General features: G+C 39.9%; 1 protein-coding gene across 5 annotated transcripts in view; it reads right to left on the reverse strand.

Moving 5' to 3' along the window:
* LOC121519798 (voltage-dependent R-type calcium channel subunit alpha-1E-like) overlaps positions 1-16,689 on the reverse strand; it is a 116,317-nt gene extending 99,628 nt beyond the window's left edge. For 4 of the 5 annotated variants that reach the window (XM_041802741.1, XM_041802744.1, XM_041802742.1 and 1 more), the window contains exons 1-3: positions 14,926-16,689; positions 12,373-12,826; positions 4,113-4,376 (exon numbers count right to left, since the gene is read on the reverse strand). In XM_041802741.1, coding sequence (XP_041658675.1) covers positions 4,113-4,376; positions 12,373-12,788 — 680 coding nt within the window. In that variant the 5' untranslated portion in view covers positions 12,789-12,826; positions 14,926-16,689. Of the gene's footprint in view, positions 1-4,112; positions 4,377-4,468; positions 4,989-12,372; positions 12,827-14,925 lie in introns of those variants that run through there. The other variant, XM_041802745.1, reaches the window with a different exon arrangement.
* Positions 16,690-17,115: the final 426 nt, after the last annotated feature.

Genomic DNA, 17,115 nt, shown 5'->3' on the forward strand with positions numbered 1-17,115 from the left:
GAAGAGAGACAGGAAATATCAATCAACTAAACAGTCTTTGTAAAGCACCAATTCATAACCAAAGTAATCTCAAGGCACACACACAAAGAGGGCAGGTCTGGACCATAGTCTGTGTTTTTAATCATAAAGACCCAACGCTAATCACTGTGAGCTCAGCACTAATAATATTAAGCCTCATTACAATGGCGAGGAAAACCTTGAGCAGAACCAGACCCATATGGGGAGAGAGAGTGGGGGATGCCATACCTAGACCAGGGAATCTATCCCTCCACCACTGTGGCTCCAGCCTCTGTATACTATATAGGCACCTGTTCTATTTACTGAGCTAATCTGGCATCCAGAAGAAGGGGGAGTTTGAAGCCAATCAATGGCAGCTGCCATATTGACAATGCTGTCTCAAGCTAACTTTATGTCAAACAGACACAGATGTCGAACTGAGGTGGGCCTTCAGTCTCCTGATAATACCCCATACAGTGTGTATCCAAACTTAAAAAGTAAGGCAATTTGTGTTTGGTACATTATTTCTTTGTTGTGACAGTGCTTCTTGGTAATAATTCTTATACTGTTGGAAAGCCTGTTTATTACCATTTAAATGATGCCACATTTGTAAGGATCATGCATTTGTGGGATGAGCAGCAGAGCTGAGTATGTGGGTTGCGCCCATGAAATATGTGCCAAATCTCCTCTACCAATGCCAAACAGCTGATTCTGCCATTGACTCCTGTTTGGTGGATTGGATGATTGAAGTCTGAAGAAACAAGACATATTGACAGTTTAACAATTTATTAATTTAACAAACAGGAGCCTCAATAGTGTGTGGAAGAACCACAACAGCCTGACTCCTCCTCCTCATGCTGGTCACCAGCCTGGTCACACACTGCTGTGGGATGGCATCCCATTCTTCAACCAGCATTTGTCGTAAGTCAGCCAATGTGGTTGTGTTGGTCACTCTGGCACGAACAGCACACCCAAGCTGATCCCACAAGTGTTTAATGGGGTTAAGGTCAGGACTGGCAGGCCATTCCATCCTCTCCACTCCCAAATTCTGGAGGTAGTCTCTGATAAACCCCCGCTCTGTGGGGGCAAGTGTTTTCATCTTGGAGGATAGAGTTCTTGCTGACAGGGGGAAAAAACAGTATTGTTGGGGTGTTGTCTTCTTGGGATGCCCACGTCGCGGCCTGTCTCTGACATTCCCCGTTATCTGGAACTTGGCCTTCAGTTTGGAGATGGTACTAGGGTTCACTCCAAACAATGTCACAACTTGGTTTTGCGGAACACCAGCTTGAAGTTGCACAATCCGACGGGCCCTATCCAGATCAGTCAAACATAGCATACCGATTCTTGAAGCAGACATCTACTGACCACTGTAGCAGGGCCAGTGCTCACAGGTGCATTGGCAGCACCTGGGGGTTCCAGAAGCTCAAAACAAGAGTCAATAGCAACAGCAAAATAAGCTTTTTGGCATTGGCAGAGAAGATTTGGCACATTTTCCATGGGCGCAACCCACATACTCAGCTCTGCTGCTCATCCCACAAATGCATGATCCTTACAAATGTGGCATCATTTAAAAGGGAAATAAACAGACTTTCCAACGGTATAAGATGTATTACCAAGAAGCATTGTTACAACAAAGAAATAATGTACCAAACACAAATTGCCTTACTTTTTGTTTTAAGTTTATAAAGACATGAACTACTCTGATCAGAATTGTTCTTTGAACCCGGCTATAAACATATTTATTTTTAGCTGTAAAAATCAGCATTTCAATATGAGGTGTGGATTGTCTTCCAGCACTTCTGCAGCCAGCCTTAAGTGGACAATATAGGAATTGCAGATTTTTGCCCTTCTGCAATGAGTTTAATTTTTCAACCACAGAGGTTGATGCTTGTTCAAAATTGGCAAAGAAATAACAGGTACTGCTGTCAATACCAGGGGGTGCCAAATTCAACAAAGAATAATGTTTGAACACAATGCAAAAATGAACAAAAACTGAATTAAAGTAGGAACAATTATCCCAACATTTAGTGTTTCATCCACCACAGTTTCCCAATTGATACATTAAATATGTGACTTTGATAAATGTGATGGAAATAGCTTGACCTATGACCTATAGCCTAAAGTTGTTTTCCCTATTCAACCAGCATTCAGAAACAGAAAAGATTCTCTTACAATCCTTAAAGACAAGAAAAGCAGCTCATAACCATAACTAAGTAAGCTGGAATCCAAAACAATTAAGTGGTTATGGTTTTAGTCATCACTGGATCATTTCTAACTGCACCCATTTTGATGTTTGATACTATTCAGAGACGTGCAATCCTCATCTAAGCTCTATTATAATTTTATTCCTAACATAACTCTGATGTTAATTAGTGAACTGTGATGGATTACATGACTACATAAGGCTTCAGGTGGTCTCCATTTTGTATAAAAATTAATTGAAACCTCCGGCTTTCTGGAAATCTGACTCTGTACAGCTGCAGCATTGATATAAAGTAACACTGAGGCTAGGATTAATCTGTTCTTGTCACTTTCTTTCTAAAAAACTGAATAAATTTATCTTTAAATCTGTTGAAAACACCCACCCTTATGTACCAATTTCACACTTGCACCCACAAATAGTGTATTTTTCTCTCACCAACAGGCTCAAATAAAGACATACAGTAAATCCCCTGAGAGTTTATCCTTAGCCCCTGAAAAGTGGCTCAATTTGATTAACAAAAGACTCAAGTTTAACTTTGAGCCATGAAAATAACTTCACAAAAGCAATACTGTAGCACAGATTTTGTTAGCATAATTCCTGAGAACAAAGCCTCCTCAACTTCACCCCATTATGCAGAGACTTTGGCGGCATAGCAAGATGAAAGTCCCAGCAAACTTGTGATAGATGTCCCACTGTAACACTCCAGTGTTCACACAGCAACACATCATCAAAGAACAAACCGCTGCTGTGAATCCATATGAATCTGTTTTTACTTGGACACTATATGCACAAATATCTGGGTCTGTTCCAGTCAATACTCTGACATGTGCTGCTTTTACAGCCCACGATCCACCAACAGTACTACTGGCCAGCTCTCTCCCACATACCTCTGCCTCCTTGATACCGACAGTCACATTACAGAGCTGCCAGTGGCCAGCTAGTCTTGACCACTAGACCCACTCCCACACAACACACAGAGCCTGTGGTTAGATAACAGAGGGAGACTGGCATGCTGTGCTGAAGGGGGTGTAAGACAGGAGGATTAGTGGGCAGATATGGCAATGGAGTGATCTTTTTAAAATGATATGATAATATGTGATTATTTATTAAGAAACATTTATTCTAACATTGTTATGGTGGGTTAAAAAAGTAGATGTCAGTGTAAAAGACAACTATTGGATTGTTATGTTTGGCCTTTAAATACTGAATATTGCTGTGCATATATATAACTTGCATTTTTTGTGAAAATTACATGACTTTGCTGCAGCTACAGATAAATAACCCCCTGATAGTCTTTGTCAGATCGGCACAACTTCAGCAGAAACAAAGTGCTGGCTGATGCTGCAGCAGAAAGCAGAAAACACTGCCTGCTGGATTTGAACTGACACCTACTCATGGCCAGGTTCATATTCCAATGAGCACTAAGGCAAGCAAGAGATGTGCCTACATGCCACCCCCACAGCAAGCAGAGCCACTTCTAATGATCACCACATGCTAACTTTGTGTTTGCTGCCAGCACATGGAGCCCACTGATGAATGTAATCAGGGCAGGTTACAGTTATCAGAGGGTTAGGTTCAATTGCAGGAATTCAGAAAGGGCTTATTTTCAATTTGACTTGAAGCTGCATTGACTGATTCTTCTGCAGATATGAAAACAACAGTCACACGGAGGCAAGATATCATGCATAACAAAACAAAAATGAGATTATACTTTATAAAAACAGCACTTTTAAATGCACTTGGTTCACTTTTGAGTGATTCAAAGGTGGATGGGACTTTTTATGCTGCAGCTGTTCCCATGCTGCCTGTCGCTCTCCAAGGTGCTGAAGTGACAGCAAACTGCCATGCATTTTCTTGAAAGCACATTGCAATAACGTTCAACTTAACTGTCGTGATTTGCACGGAAGGATATGGCCACTCGATGATTCTCCGTGCGTATTTCCTAATGATGTTGTCCTCTGCGAAGATGAACAGCGACCTGTTGACGGTGAGGCAGTTCTGCTGGTGGGGGACGGGGTTGTACAGAGCCATGGTCCGGGCCCGCTGCGCCTTGGCTTGTTTCATGGAGGCAGTCATTGCTGCCGCCGCCGGGTCCTGTGCGTCCCCGCCGCGCTCCACGTCCCCATCCCCGGAGTCCACTGTGGTGGGAGCGGACTCGTCTCCAAAGCGAGCCATTCTACAAAGAGATGAGATCGTCGGCTTAGATTTTTTTTCAACAGAAGAGGAAAGAAAGCTGTGAAGTGGAGCTGTAAGAAAAAGAGAAGGCACCTTCAATCCAGTGACAGCTTTTCGAGCGCCAAAAATCCCCCCTGGAAAGTTGCAGATTCTTTCACTCCATATCCACAAGAAAAGGGGGTTAAATCATTCAAATGGCTTTTATATTAGGGCAAAAACATCCATTCATTTAACGACGACTTGAAAACCACAGCATCTCTGTTATCCCATCTGTTTAACAGCGCGTTACAAACAGCTCTGAACAACTTTTAACGCGCGCGACTCTAAAGTCAAGCAGCAGAGGGGGGAAATGATCCACCGAGTCTTGCAGCTTTCTGTCAACATCCAAGCTCGATTTGATCTGAAAAGTCAAAGATCACTCTGCACAAGCTAGATGGAGACATCCGGGATAAGTCTCGGCAAACTTTACGCATCTTCTCCAGCCGGAAAACTTGACAAAAAAAAGCGATAATCACAAAAGGAAGCACAAAACTGCACCTGATGTTTTGGTCTAAATCAGTCTTAAATGTTGCAACAGAGCTGCTTGAACCTCTAGATCAGAGGCATCTCTCAATCGTATCACCTGCTGGAGAAATTATCACGCAGCCAGGAGCGCATGAGTCCCCCTCCTCCCACTGATACATTTCATGATGGCGATTTCCACATCCATCTGAATGAAAGCCGGTGGAGAGGAGTTACATGTATTTTGTTACCATAGCAATTAGGATGAAAAAAAAAAGCATTTGACAAAAACAGGGAGCCTATATACAGCAGGATGTGTGGGTATGTGGCTCCAAAACAATTATGTAAAGATGTTAGTGGGTGCAGCAGCAGGAAAAAAAGGTGTGAAAACACATTTAACACCAATACTAGGAGGACAATGCAGAGAAATAAGGCAACAAGTGGGAGAACTTAGCATCAAAGGAGATTTATAGCAAGAAGTTTGACTCATTTCCCAAAATGCTTTCCCCATCAGATAATCAGCAATCATTGTCATATTTTCATTAACAGAGACAGACTATTAAAACAGTTAAAAAGTAGGCCATTGTGCTAATATTGGAGTAAAAGTGAGGAGTAAAAATAGAGCATGAAATAGATCTTAGGGCTGCTCCCTTTTTGAGGGAGAGAAGAGAAGCAGGGTCTTTTTCGCACTCGGTGCCACAAGTGAGACCTCATTCGGCAACTGGGCTCTCTCGCTCCATCTGCTGCTCTGCTCTCTTCCCCACTGTTTCCTCAAGATGACCACTTCAACCCCCACACACATCAGATTTTTTATTTTTTATTAGGGGGCTTGTTTGATGCTGCTTAAAATTAAAGCCGCCCCTCCACTTGAAAACCTGACATTAAGAAAACAAAGCAGATATTAAAGAGTGCAGACAGGGAGCTGAGTGGATAGGGGGTTGATAGCAAGCCAAGAAAGAGTGACAAATGTATGCTTGGCAAACAAGTGGAGAACTGGGGGAGAAAATAGATTTGACAGGATCTATGAATAAGCTCTAGAAACTCAGCCATTGCTCTGTTTCCTCATCTGCATCATGCAAAGCAGGAGAGCAACAAAAAAAAAAAGGCGACACTGACCCATGGGGTGCAGAGTGTAAAAATAGCACACTGATGATCAGCATGTACACTTTGACTCTTGCTAACATCTCCACATCATTAGAAAAAAACAAACTTCATCTACTTGTATGTCGCCAAACTAAATATTTGTCCATCTCTGCAAACAGCAAACATCTCCCCTCTCTTTCTATCTCTGTCTGCAGCGCTCTCTTTGCTGTTGTTTCCATAGCGACATAGCTCTCTTGAATTCCTGCTCCGTTCTTTTCATTTCTGCCAACAAAAGCCATGTTGCACAATACAGCAAAACCTTTTCCTATAGAAATCTGGTTCTCCCAACACACACATGCTCGGGAACACACTTGGATCAAGGTCAATGGACGTCTTCAGGAGGCAGCAGAGCTGCATCTCTGTACTGATGATCCTCTGTGCTGTATAGATTGACCACATGGAATCTGCTTTTGTTCTGCTCTTGAGCACAGCCTACTCAAAGACACCTTAAAATAGCTGTGTAAACTGCAGAAAAGCTTGTATCTATTTGCTCGGGCCTGCTAAAACTTAAAATAAGAAATGTGAGGGGTATGTTGGTGCCTTTTCACAGCAGGCAATAACTATTTTAGAGAGAAAAGAACAGCTATAATGCATTTTCAAGACTATGGTCACTCACAAAAGCATCCTGGGAAATAGAATACAGGGCAAAGACAGCTACAGTGATGCTGCAGGTGACAAGCACTGAGCATTTAAACGTTAATGGACATACTTTGTAGCAGAACTCTGAAGAGCATTTATATAATTGCAGACAGGCTTTCATCCAACATTGACTGGAGTGGCTTTAGCATTTTATTTTTCTCTCTGTTCCCTAGCAACAGACGTCCTCTAGTACTGAGTTATGTCAGTTTGATTCGACCAATAACTGTCACTTACTGTATATCATTTCAAGTATTCATAATAAAGAACTCTTACAACACAGAAGATTTAGACCAGGGACCGGCAACTCTGGTTACCAGGAGGGCTGTAAAAATTTTGTGGTCAATGCCAAGGGGCCAAATTATTACAGATTGTTGGATATTCTCAATTTAACCCCTGTGATTACCAATGATTCAATGAAAGGAAGAATGTGTTGCTTCCCTGATCATTCATATACCTACATTTATGTTTCAAACTCTAGAGCAAATAATTCAGAAATAGGCCTAGTTTATTTAAAGAGATATACACAGAATTAAATCAATTTTAAGCTGCTTTTCAATGTCAACATGGCAGTTTACTTTCATATTTTTTAAAAGAGTATTTAGTGATTCATATACACAGCTGCAGCCGTTTGATTCTACAAAAACAAACAAAAGACCTAAATCAGAAAAGGAAAAAGTACATAAAAATAATAATAATAAAAGATAAATGTAAATAAAATAAAAAAGTAAAAAACGAAACAAATTAAGAATAAATACATTTCAAGTATTTTAATGAAATATAAATTAAAAATAAATCAAATGAAAAATTTATAATACAGATCAATAAAGAGAAACAAAATAGACAAACTTTAAGTAAAACAAATTTTTTTTAAAAATGAAAATAAAACAAAGAAAGAATTTAATCAATTAATTTCAAGTTTTAATGAAATTTTAATAAGTAAAAAAGAAATTTAAAATGAATTTAAAAATTCATAAAAAAAAGAAAATGAAATAAAAACACAAAATAAAGTTTAAGTTTTAAAACAAATTATAAATTAAAATTTAAAAATAAATTAAAATAATATAAAATAAATTATATATTATTTTTAAAAGTCAAAAGAAAATCTGAATTTTTTTTAAATTTGTAAGAAGGAGATAAATCAATAAATAAAAGAAGATAATGAAACAACTAACCATATAACAGATGTAACACTTTAGTTTTAGAAAGTAGTATAAAGTTATGTTTCAGTCTGTAAAAGTCAACAACAGCCAAACTCTGCTGCCTCGTTCATATCACATCCTATACTGCCTCCCTGCTGCTCTTCTACTTTGATTCCCTAGCATCCCCTAATGGACAAATAACCACAATACATGCAGAGTAGGCAATGATTTCAGCCATTTATCAGTCCATTGTTTATCATTTTATACCTTTATCTGCTAAAGCAGATAAACTAGTCAAAACCTAAAGTTAAAAAATGAGGAATTATAAAGAAAACAAACTTAATGCCTGTGTTTTTAGCTGGATTTTAAACAGTAGACAAAGTAGGAAGTAATGATGTAGACAGAGAGAGAATGACAGTACGCCAGTAAAATAAGTGGATGAGGAGTGGGTGGTGAAGGTAAGGACAAGAGAAATCAGAGGATGGAGAAGGAGGAGGAGTGGGAGGAGGGAGGGAGGGAGCTTGTTCGTGGGTTGGGGTTATGCTGATGGAGTACCACTTCATATTCGAGTGGTGGGAAGCTGATAATCAGAGTGATGTGGCTCCACAGTTCAAAAGTTCACCTTTAAGCACCCTCAGCTCCGCCATTAATAACACCATCCAGTATCTGATTACGGTAAACTGCAGCCAGTAATGCTACAGAGGTATTAAAAAACATCACATCAGCTGATGAAATTAGAGTGAACACGTTTTTTTGCGATTCATTTTTTTTTGTTTGAACAACAATGCTGGAAACAAAGGATTCAGCGTACGTGTACGTGTAGGACATGCTTTAAACCCTTGAACTCCCATGTTTCAATATGTCAGAGTATTGTGACCAATTGCAGGAACCATGGAACAATGTTTTTAAGTGTGGGTAACGTGTATTTGGAAGCACATGCACACAGCTCCACAAATAGAGGCGTATTATTTGATCAATGAGAATGAATAACAGTGGAATAATGGGAAGAATAATCACATGAAGAGTAGTGATGTAAAATGAAGCAGTGTGCAAGCAAAAGCAAGGACAAAGAAGGCTGCAACAGGCAAACATGTACGTAACCAACACAGGTTTCTCTCTATACACTTGTAGATGTTTTATGGTAAAGGTAATTTATTAAAAACACACAGTAACCCTAGAGGACACATTCAATGTCTGCTAGAGTGATGCAAATAAAACTAAGCACACTCTGTAACATACATCTTCTTAGCTTACATTGAAATTTGGCCCCTATATATAACAAGGTACATGCGTTCACCAGTAGGGGGACCAAAAACCCAAAGCCTGACCTACTAGTACTGTGTTTCAAACGTAAGTTCTTTGGTATTTTAACTCTCCAGCTGAACAAATATCCCACTCTGCTTACTTCTCCGCTAGCCAGTTTTATAGTAAACAAACAAAACATGGAAAAGGGAGAGTGGTGTAGTTCAAGAACCCTACCAGTTCTCACTGTCAGATTCAGCTCTCTGTATAAAGACCAGATAGATTTACAGCATACAGCCTTTAGCTAATGGGCCATCAAGGTTTCCCAGCTGAATTAAGTAATTAAGCACAAATCAAAATAAATCAACACAAAAATGGCAAAACAATTATTTTAGTTATGAGAAGAATTAGCAATCATTCAGTGTCCTTTTCTGCCTTTTTGAAGTTCCTGTAAAGTAACATCCAAAACTTGTGTCTAAACCCAAAAAGACATGTTAGAATAAGGTTGCTGTAAACATGTAGTAAAGGTATTTGAGATATATTTGTGACGGGATTTTTCAATTTAGACCGTTCAAAAGTTGTTCACTTCTTTCCTGGCTTGGTTTAATTAGGGCAGGGCAAATATAGGACCCCATGATGTCACCAGCCGCTATCAGGAATTACCCCGCCCACTTAACGCTACAACAATACAAAATCACAAAGCAGTCCATCCCAATACAGTCGGTTGTTAACTGATGTCTCTGCCTTCACTGAAAGCTCACAGCCAGCTACATACTGTGTTTCTGTTCATCGAGAGGTAAATTTACAAAATCTATCAGCCACGGTGGCCTGCGGATCATTAAAAGTATCATAATAGAAAGATTTGTACCAGAAAACAGTAAATTTAATCCCCAACTTCTGTCTCTGCTCTTGCACAGAGCCAGGCAGCTGTGCTCTGACCAGAGTTCACCATGAGGTCAGGGGGCAGACTAACAGAGTGGTGCAGTTGTGACATAATTTTGTAGGCAAACCCCGGAAGTTAGCATTGCATGGGTTCCCTTGTCGGCGAGCCTATGGGATTTGTCAATGGGTTATTGGATTTCTGAAAATAAGACCTGTGTCCAATAAAAGTTTATGAAACTACAAGTTTTGTTCATAAAGATAATCTTCATAAATTGATCATAAAAGCATCATATCTGGTTTGTTAATAGAACTGACAAAAGCAAAAAGCTAATGTCATGCTATACTGAACTGAATTTAACGTCATCACCTGCGGATACAAGTGAATGGCAGGTTCAGTTGCCGCGCTTCAGAGGTTGACGTACAATCTTCCCGACAAACGCTGTAGTCCTAGTTAGCTGTCGTTTAGCAACTGTCTTTGCTAAGATGTGAAAAGATAAACGACTCAAAAGTTGGGCATGTTTCAGATGTATTTTATGTTGGACCAAACGTTACACTTTCTTGGGCTTGTGGTAACCACAGACCTTGTTTCAGGGATTTAACTGAAAACTCAGTCAAAAATCCCATAGACTTTCAGATGAGGGAACCGGAAGTGCTAAAATGCTAACTCACTTCCGCATTTTAGGACTCATTCCTGCTCCACTCTATAGCTGGAGTGCTTGTCTTTTTTTCAGCTGTACCTGTTTCTGCCAAGTCTGTCACAATAAAAGCCTCCAATGCTAAGCATCATTAAAGACTTTTACTTCGAAGAGTCACATCAGGAAATGGAGTGTTTTCAGCAGCAACTTAACATCAAAGTCATCTCAAAAACAGGAGAGAGACATAACTTTAACTCAGAAAAGCTTTCTGTCCATCTGTTATGACATAAATATGACTGTTTCTCTGGTGGCTTAAAAACAAGAGTTGAAACATAGCAGCATAGTAGACAGATGGTTCCTCCAGTCATGTTCGAGCATTTTTTTTTTATTAACTTGAAGGGATCGTACTTCACATGAGTGGGCGTGGCTATTGCTGATTCAACCGAAACACCCACACGATCCTAGAGCAGATAATACTGCCTACAGTTGTCATGGTTTTTAAAGTTAATTTTATAAACTTAGAGATGGTTTTACTGACTGAAATTATGCCTGGTGGTCCATAACACTGTGTGGCCTCTCATACAACAAGCCTATAATAAAGATTTCGTATCACTTTCCAGGGACTTCAAAGAATGCTAATCTTTATTTACTCACTCTTGAGCTCTGTTTTTGGTCTCCATCTAATCATTAGGGAACTACTTGTCTCTTCAGTGATTAAATGCCTTGATTTACTCACTTATATCATCTGTCTGCTGTCATGTCCAAATTTTATAGCTTTAAAAGCTGACGAATGCTGTAAAGGACTTAGATAAAATATATTAAAACCCAAACAACACACCGAAAGATGCTAAAATGCAGCAAAGAGCTAAGAGTAGCTGCACAGTCAGGGGTTCAATATTTTTAGAAGCAGCTCTAGAGGCAATAGCTTTCATCTTACATATGCAGTAGCAACTTTACCTACTGTTTGTCTTAAAAATAATCACAAGAAAAGGTTTAGATTTATATTTATTTCCATGTTTGTATTCTTTATGCCTGCCTCTTAATAATTTTCAGTATCTTCAAACTTCATGGGTTGTTTTCTAAACAAGAAGCCTTTCTATATGAAAAAATAAGATATAGATAAATTCAGCAAAATTAGATGTAATTGAGTCATCATTTATGCTCTAATCTACACCTCAGGAGTTTTGCTACAATGGTATTGCAGAACGTAATGCTCAATGCTGATCTTTTGCTCAGATATTTTTCTTTGTTTTCAGGCTGTTCACACTGTGGTCAAATTCCAAAAGAGCAGACATGTATCTGATTGAGTACCACATATGAAAGTGGCCTGAGTTTGATCTGAAAATGTCAGCTTCAGTGTGACACACTGTCACAAAACAATCAGATATGAGTCACATTTGAACAAGAGCAATCAGATTCAGGTAACTTTTAACTGCAGTGTGAATGTATGGACTGAGTGTCAGCCATGCAAAAGTTCATAGTCTAAAATATTTAAGTCAAAGATTCAATAATCTTATTGACTGACTCCATCCCAGTTCAAGTTCAACATTTCCTTTTGAGTCATTTCCTCAAATTTTTATCAAAATTGACCTAGAATGTAACAGATCTTTTTGAGTCTTGACATTAACCATAAAGATTTCTGTATCTGCTGAGCTGTTTTTTATCAGACATACTAAAGAGGTTCAACAGGTTGCAAAGTTATACTGCATAAAAGGTACATGTGATCTTTAACAATGACACTTTCATCCTCCTCTGTGGAGATTTATCATCTTTACACTTATAATTAAAGAGGACTCTGAATCTCCTTCATACTTACTCCCACTCCTTCCTGCGGGCCTGCGGTGTGCTCTGGATTTTGTGAGCCTGGTGAGCCATGATGATATCCTTCTGCTCCACGAGCCCCCCTCTCCTCCGCAGCATGCCATGTGGGCTCAGAGACCCTGAACCCTGATCTGACGAGAACTCATCCTGACAACACGGGACGTCAACGCTGGCTGCTCGAGGAGGCAGCCCCAGGTATTCTGGGGTGGCTTGAGGGACCTGCAGGGAGCACGAGCGGGCTCCTTGGGCCAGGCCATGACGGGCAGCAGGGCTGGGCTTCCTCCAGGCCTCAGGCTCGGGGAGGGACAGGGAAGACTGGACATGGGCCTGTCCTCCTGGACCATAGCTGGATGGAAAGTGGAGGTTTGGTGTGAGGGAGCGAGTGAGGGACTGGTCTGAACTGCGGTGCATCTCTACAGAAGACTGGAGTGGAGGGTTTCACCATAATGCTGCAAAAAAGCAGAAGAGAGGTGGGAAATTTATGAAAGGTGGTGATCTGCATTCATGAAATGCTGCATGGAGAAATCACACATCTTTCTCATTTTGCATGTTGCTTCTATTTTTAGCAACAAAAGCCTCATGTCTAGGGAGCACAGTGTTTGCTTATCACTCTGAACCACACGGAAAAATTCGACTTTTGTGCAGATGTTTAAAGACCATGAATCCCATGTCAGAAGAATCACACATCTATGCAATCATCAACATCTATTGGACGGATTTGCAGAAAATTTGGGACGGACTTTCATAGTTTTCAGAGATTACACTCATAAAACTTCAATGACTGTTCCTCTAGTGCCACCAGGTGGTTTACACTTTTGTTTTAGTCAAATATCAATCTAACAGATTGTTGCAACATCTGGATCAGAAATTCATCCTTGCTTTGTTGACTGGACTAACTTTGGTGATCCATTTGCTTTCTTATCAAGCTCAGTTCTTAGTCCAGAACTTGGATTTTTTTCAAGAAATGTATGCATTTCAAATTATAATTCACATAAGCTTAAACCATCAATTGTAGTAACAGCTTTACAGATAAAGTTACAAGCTTAAAGAAGATAAACAAGGTACAGTTTATCCTATTAACATCAGACAGTCATCGTGTGAAGATGTGAGCATGTTTACATCAGCATTAGACTCAATCAGCAAAAACACTGTGGCTCAGAAACGTTTCTGCAGAATCCTTGTATGCTTTACTAACACAAATCTGCATTTTCTGTCTTGTAGAAATTCCAGATAAATGCCACAATTTAGCTGTGCTTTATCTGCAAAATCCTCTCATCTTCAGTGGGATCTTTAAATGCTTGCTGTGTATATGACAGGCTGAACAAAAGCTCTGAACAAGCAGCCATTCAAAAATAGAAATTGTAATTGTACTGGTGAGCAGAAGACGACTGCACAGAAAGTGGGTCTTGTAAAAGTGGTGATGACACATTCATGGAGGTGAGATTTTTCTGTTTCTAAAAAGCACTGACCACAGCCTGGGCTTACATGCCTTTGTCTTGTCTCATGACCACCAAACGTTAAACCATTTTCCTGTTTTTTATGTTGCCTTTGATGTCCAGCTCAGTGTATAAGTGTGTACGCTGACACAGAAAAATATGTGATGAGATGAGGTGTCAAGGCTGAAAAACAGCAAGTTTGAGGTGAGCCAGTCAGAGACAGACGAAACAAGGCTGTTTTCACTGAGCCGGAGCTAAAAGGAAGATGACTGAGTGTAGGAGAGCTGAAGCAAAAGGCACAGTGACTCACTCATCAGCAGCAGGGCTCCTCAGACATGAACTGGACATGCTTTGAGTTGAGCTCTGGCCTCAAACCCGGCTCAGCGCTTGTCTGAAAGCCTGGAGAGGCTACAAGGTCAGCGCACACATTTACACAGACGGCTTGATGGCAGCCTTGAGCTGCTGATGGCTGGGATGCTTCTGATTTTACCACAGCCATGCAAAGTCAAAAAGATATGATATCCAGTAGCCAGTTTTGCAGTTAGAGCTGTGATAAAATAAAATGTCAAGGCAACTGTATGGAAGGACAAGAGTCTGGGATGATGTGCAGGGTGGATCCATGACATTTGCATTAACAAATAAATGGCAGCACTGATACTACAGAGAAGCTCATAAATTAGCTCAAAATTTACAGAGAATAAGTACTTCTGTAAAAGGTGTCCACTTTTTCTTTATATTTCTTTAAAGTTGTGTAAATATGCTCTTCTATTTTAGCTCCTGACTTTAATTAGTATAATAAGAGCAAACCCTACGGGAACAACGAGCATTAGCTTGAGGTGTGCCACCGTCCAGGAAATCTTTAACTAGCCTTTTAGCAGGTGATGCTAATTAGGAAGCTAATTTCCCCCCTTTTTCTATAGTTAATTGTTTGACGCACATACAGGTAACAAAGTGGGGGGGGGGGCGAATGAGCAGCAGCCTTTAGAAGTACAAATACATGAAGAAGATGCTACAAAATGTTTACCGAGAAAGAGGATTAGTACCGCGTGCGTCAGGAGAGAGAAAGAAGCTCAATTAGCTGATGTAATAATTAATGGATTTGACAGCTTTACCTTGAGGTGCCACGCGCTCCTTCATCGTCAGCGAGTCTCGTTCAGGTGTGGATCCTAAAACCAGCCCTCCTCTCTGCCTCTCACTCAGTCCAAGTTTAGAGGTTTGAGGAGGATTTCGCGAGGATTCCTTGGGTGCTGGTTGCCGCTGTTTGACTATAAATACCGCGGGGTGGCTGTCAGCCAGCGGAGTGTAGCTCACATGAACGTAAACAGGCATGGGGACTGAAGCGAGCAGGCATGGAAATAATCCCAATCATATTCCATGGTTGGCTGCGGAGATATGACTCACTTGAAGTAGGTCACTATGAATGGCTGATGTCTCTCAAACTTCATCTTAAGAGTTAATTGAATCATCACCGGCTTTACCTGAGCAGATATCAGGAATAAATGCAACAGGTCTGTTCACTTGAAACAGAAGTCTGATGTAGGGGGAAATAATGGAGTCCGGTGGATTTACCACTAGATGGTGGACTACAGCCACATACCTGATACACAGCAGGTTCAGTGGGTGTACTGACATCAGAAAAAAACTCCCTTTTTTTTTAAAAGGTCGCCTGCTTCCGCATCTGAAGTCCGTTGTCGACGTTGAAGAAACACAGAGCCATCATGTTAAACGCATATAATGTTAATTAAAAATGTGAGGAAAAGTCACATTTCTTATATTATTACGGCAGGATAAAAGAGGAAAAAAAGTCATAATTGTGACTTTTGAATTCAAGCTTATTATAAAAGGATACAATGACAAAAGTATGGGAAAAGTCTAAATATGTAGATTATAAAATGAGGAACAAAGGTTTAAAAAAGGCCTAAAACTTGGGGGTTATAAGTCATAAATATGAGTAAAAAGTTGAAACTATGATCTTATGATTCATCTCTCTTTAAGTTGTGTTTCATGTTGATATGTGCACTGCTGCTTCTCCTTATCATGTGCTTTGTGCTTGTTTCTGTTGTTTGTATTTAAAGAGCAATGTGTGCATCACTTAGCCACCAAGACAAATAACAATGGAGACACTAAGTCTATCCCATCTTGCTGTATCCTCATAGGTGGTTTACCATCAGGCAAAGGTGGGCAATTGCCTGGGGCTTTGTGTTCCAGTGGGCCTCAAGATACAGTTATTATAGGTGAGCATTAAATATAGGGCTACGTCTGCAATTACTTTCAATGATTAAGATGAATATTCTGAATGTAAATAACGTGGCCAAGATGGAATATAATAATCAAAGAATACAGTGCCTATAAAAAAGTATTCACCACCTTGGATGTTTCATCCTTTTATTGATTTTATAAATCAATCTGTCAATATTATTTGGATTTATGTAGCCTCTCCCATCTCAGCTGTTGAAGCTTGTAACTCCTTCAGACTAGTCACAGGTGTCTTGGTGGCCTCTCTCACTAGTCTCCTTCTTGCACGGTTACTCAGTTTGTGAGGACGGCCTGATCTAGGCACATTTACAAATGTGCCATATTCCTCCGGTTCTTGGTGCCAGATTTAATAGAACTCAGGGGGATATTTAGTACTTTGGAACTTTTGTTGTATGCATCCTCTGACTTCAACGTTTCAATAACCTTTCCTCTGGGCTGCCTGGAGTGTTCTTTTGTCTTTATGGTGTAATGGTAGCAAGGCATACTGATTAACCAGTGACTGGACCGTCCAGACACAGATGTCTCTATACTACAATCACTTATATTGAGTGCACTCAGCTTATCACCATTTCACTAAATGTGAGAATACAAGAACCAACTGGCTGGACCTCTGTTGAATTAGTTCAGTATAAAAATTAATACATTTTCATGGTAAATGTTTTGTTAAGTTGACATTACTTTGTAGAATTCTGCTTTTACTTTTACATTAATGAGGGCTTTTTTTCATTGCTTTTTGTCAAAAAAGTGAAATTATATTGAACATGATGATTCATTGGATCAATAAAAAGGTTAAACATCCAAGGAGGGTAATACTTTTATAAGCACATTATTTTAATCATCCAAGAAAGTCTCCTGAGATGACTTCCCCCAAGCTAGTTCTAACTCCTTCCAAAAGCCCCCAAAATGTCTTCATATCAAGCAAATTATAGTTAGGGGATCCCTTTAGATGATGAAAAAATGAACTGGTTGGTTATTGTGTGATAAAGTGGCTTGCCATAAATAAAATAGTTATGTTTTATAGCAGAAGAAATGATATTGCACCATTT

The sequence above is a fragment of the Cheilinus undulatus genome, linkage group 13, assembly GCF_018320785.1.
Source record: "Cheilinus undulatus linkage group 13, ASM1832078v1, whole genome shotgun sequence".
NCBI lineage: Eukaryota > Metazoa > Chordata > Actinopteri > Labriformes > Labridae > Cheilinus > Cheilinus undulatus.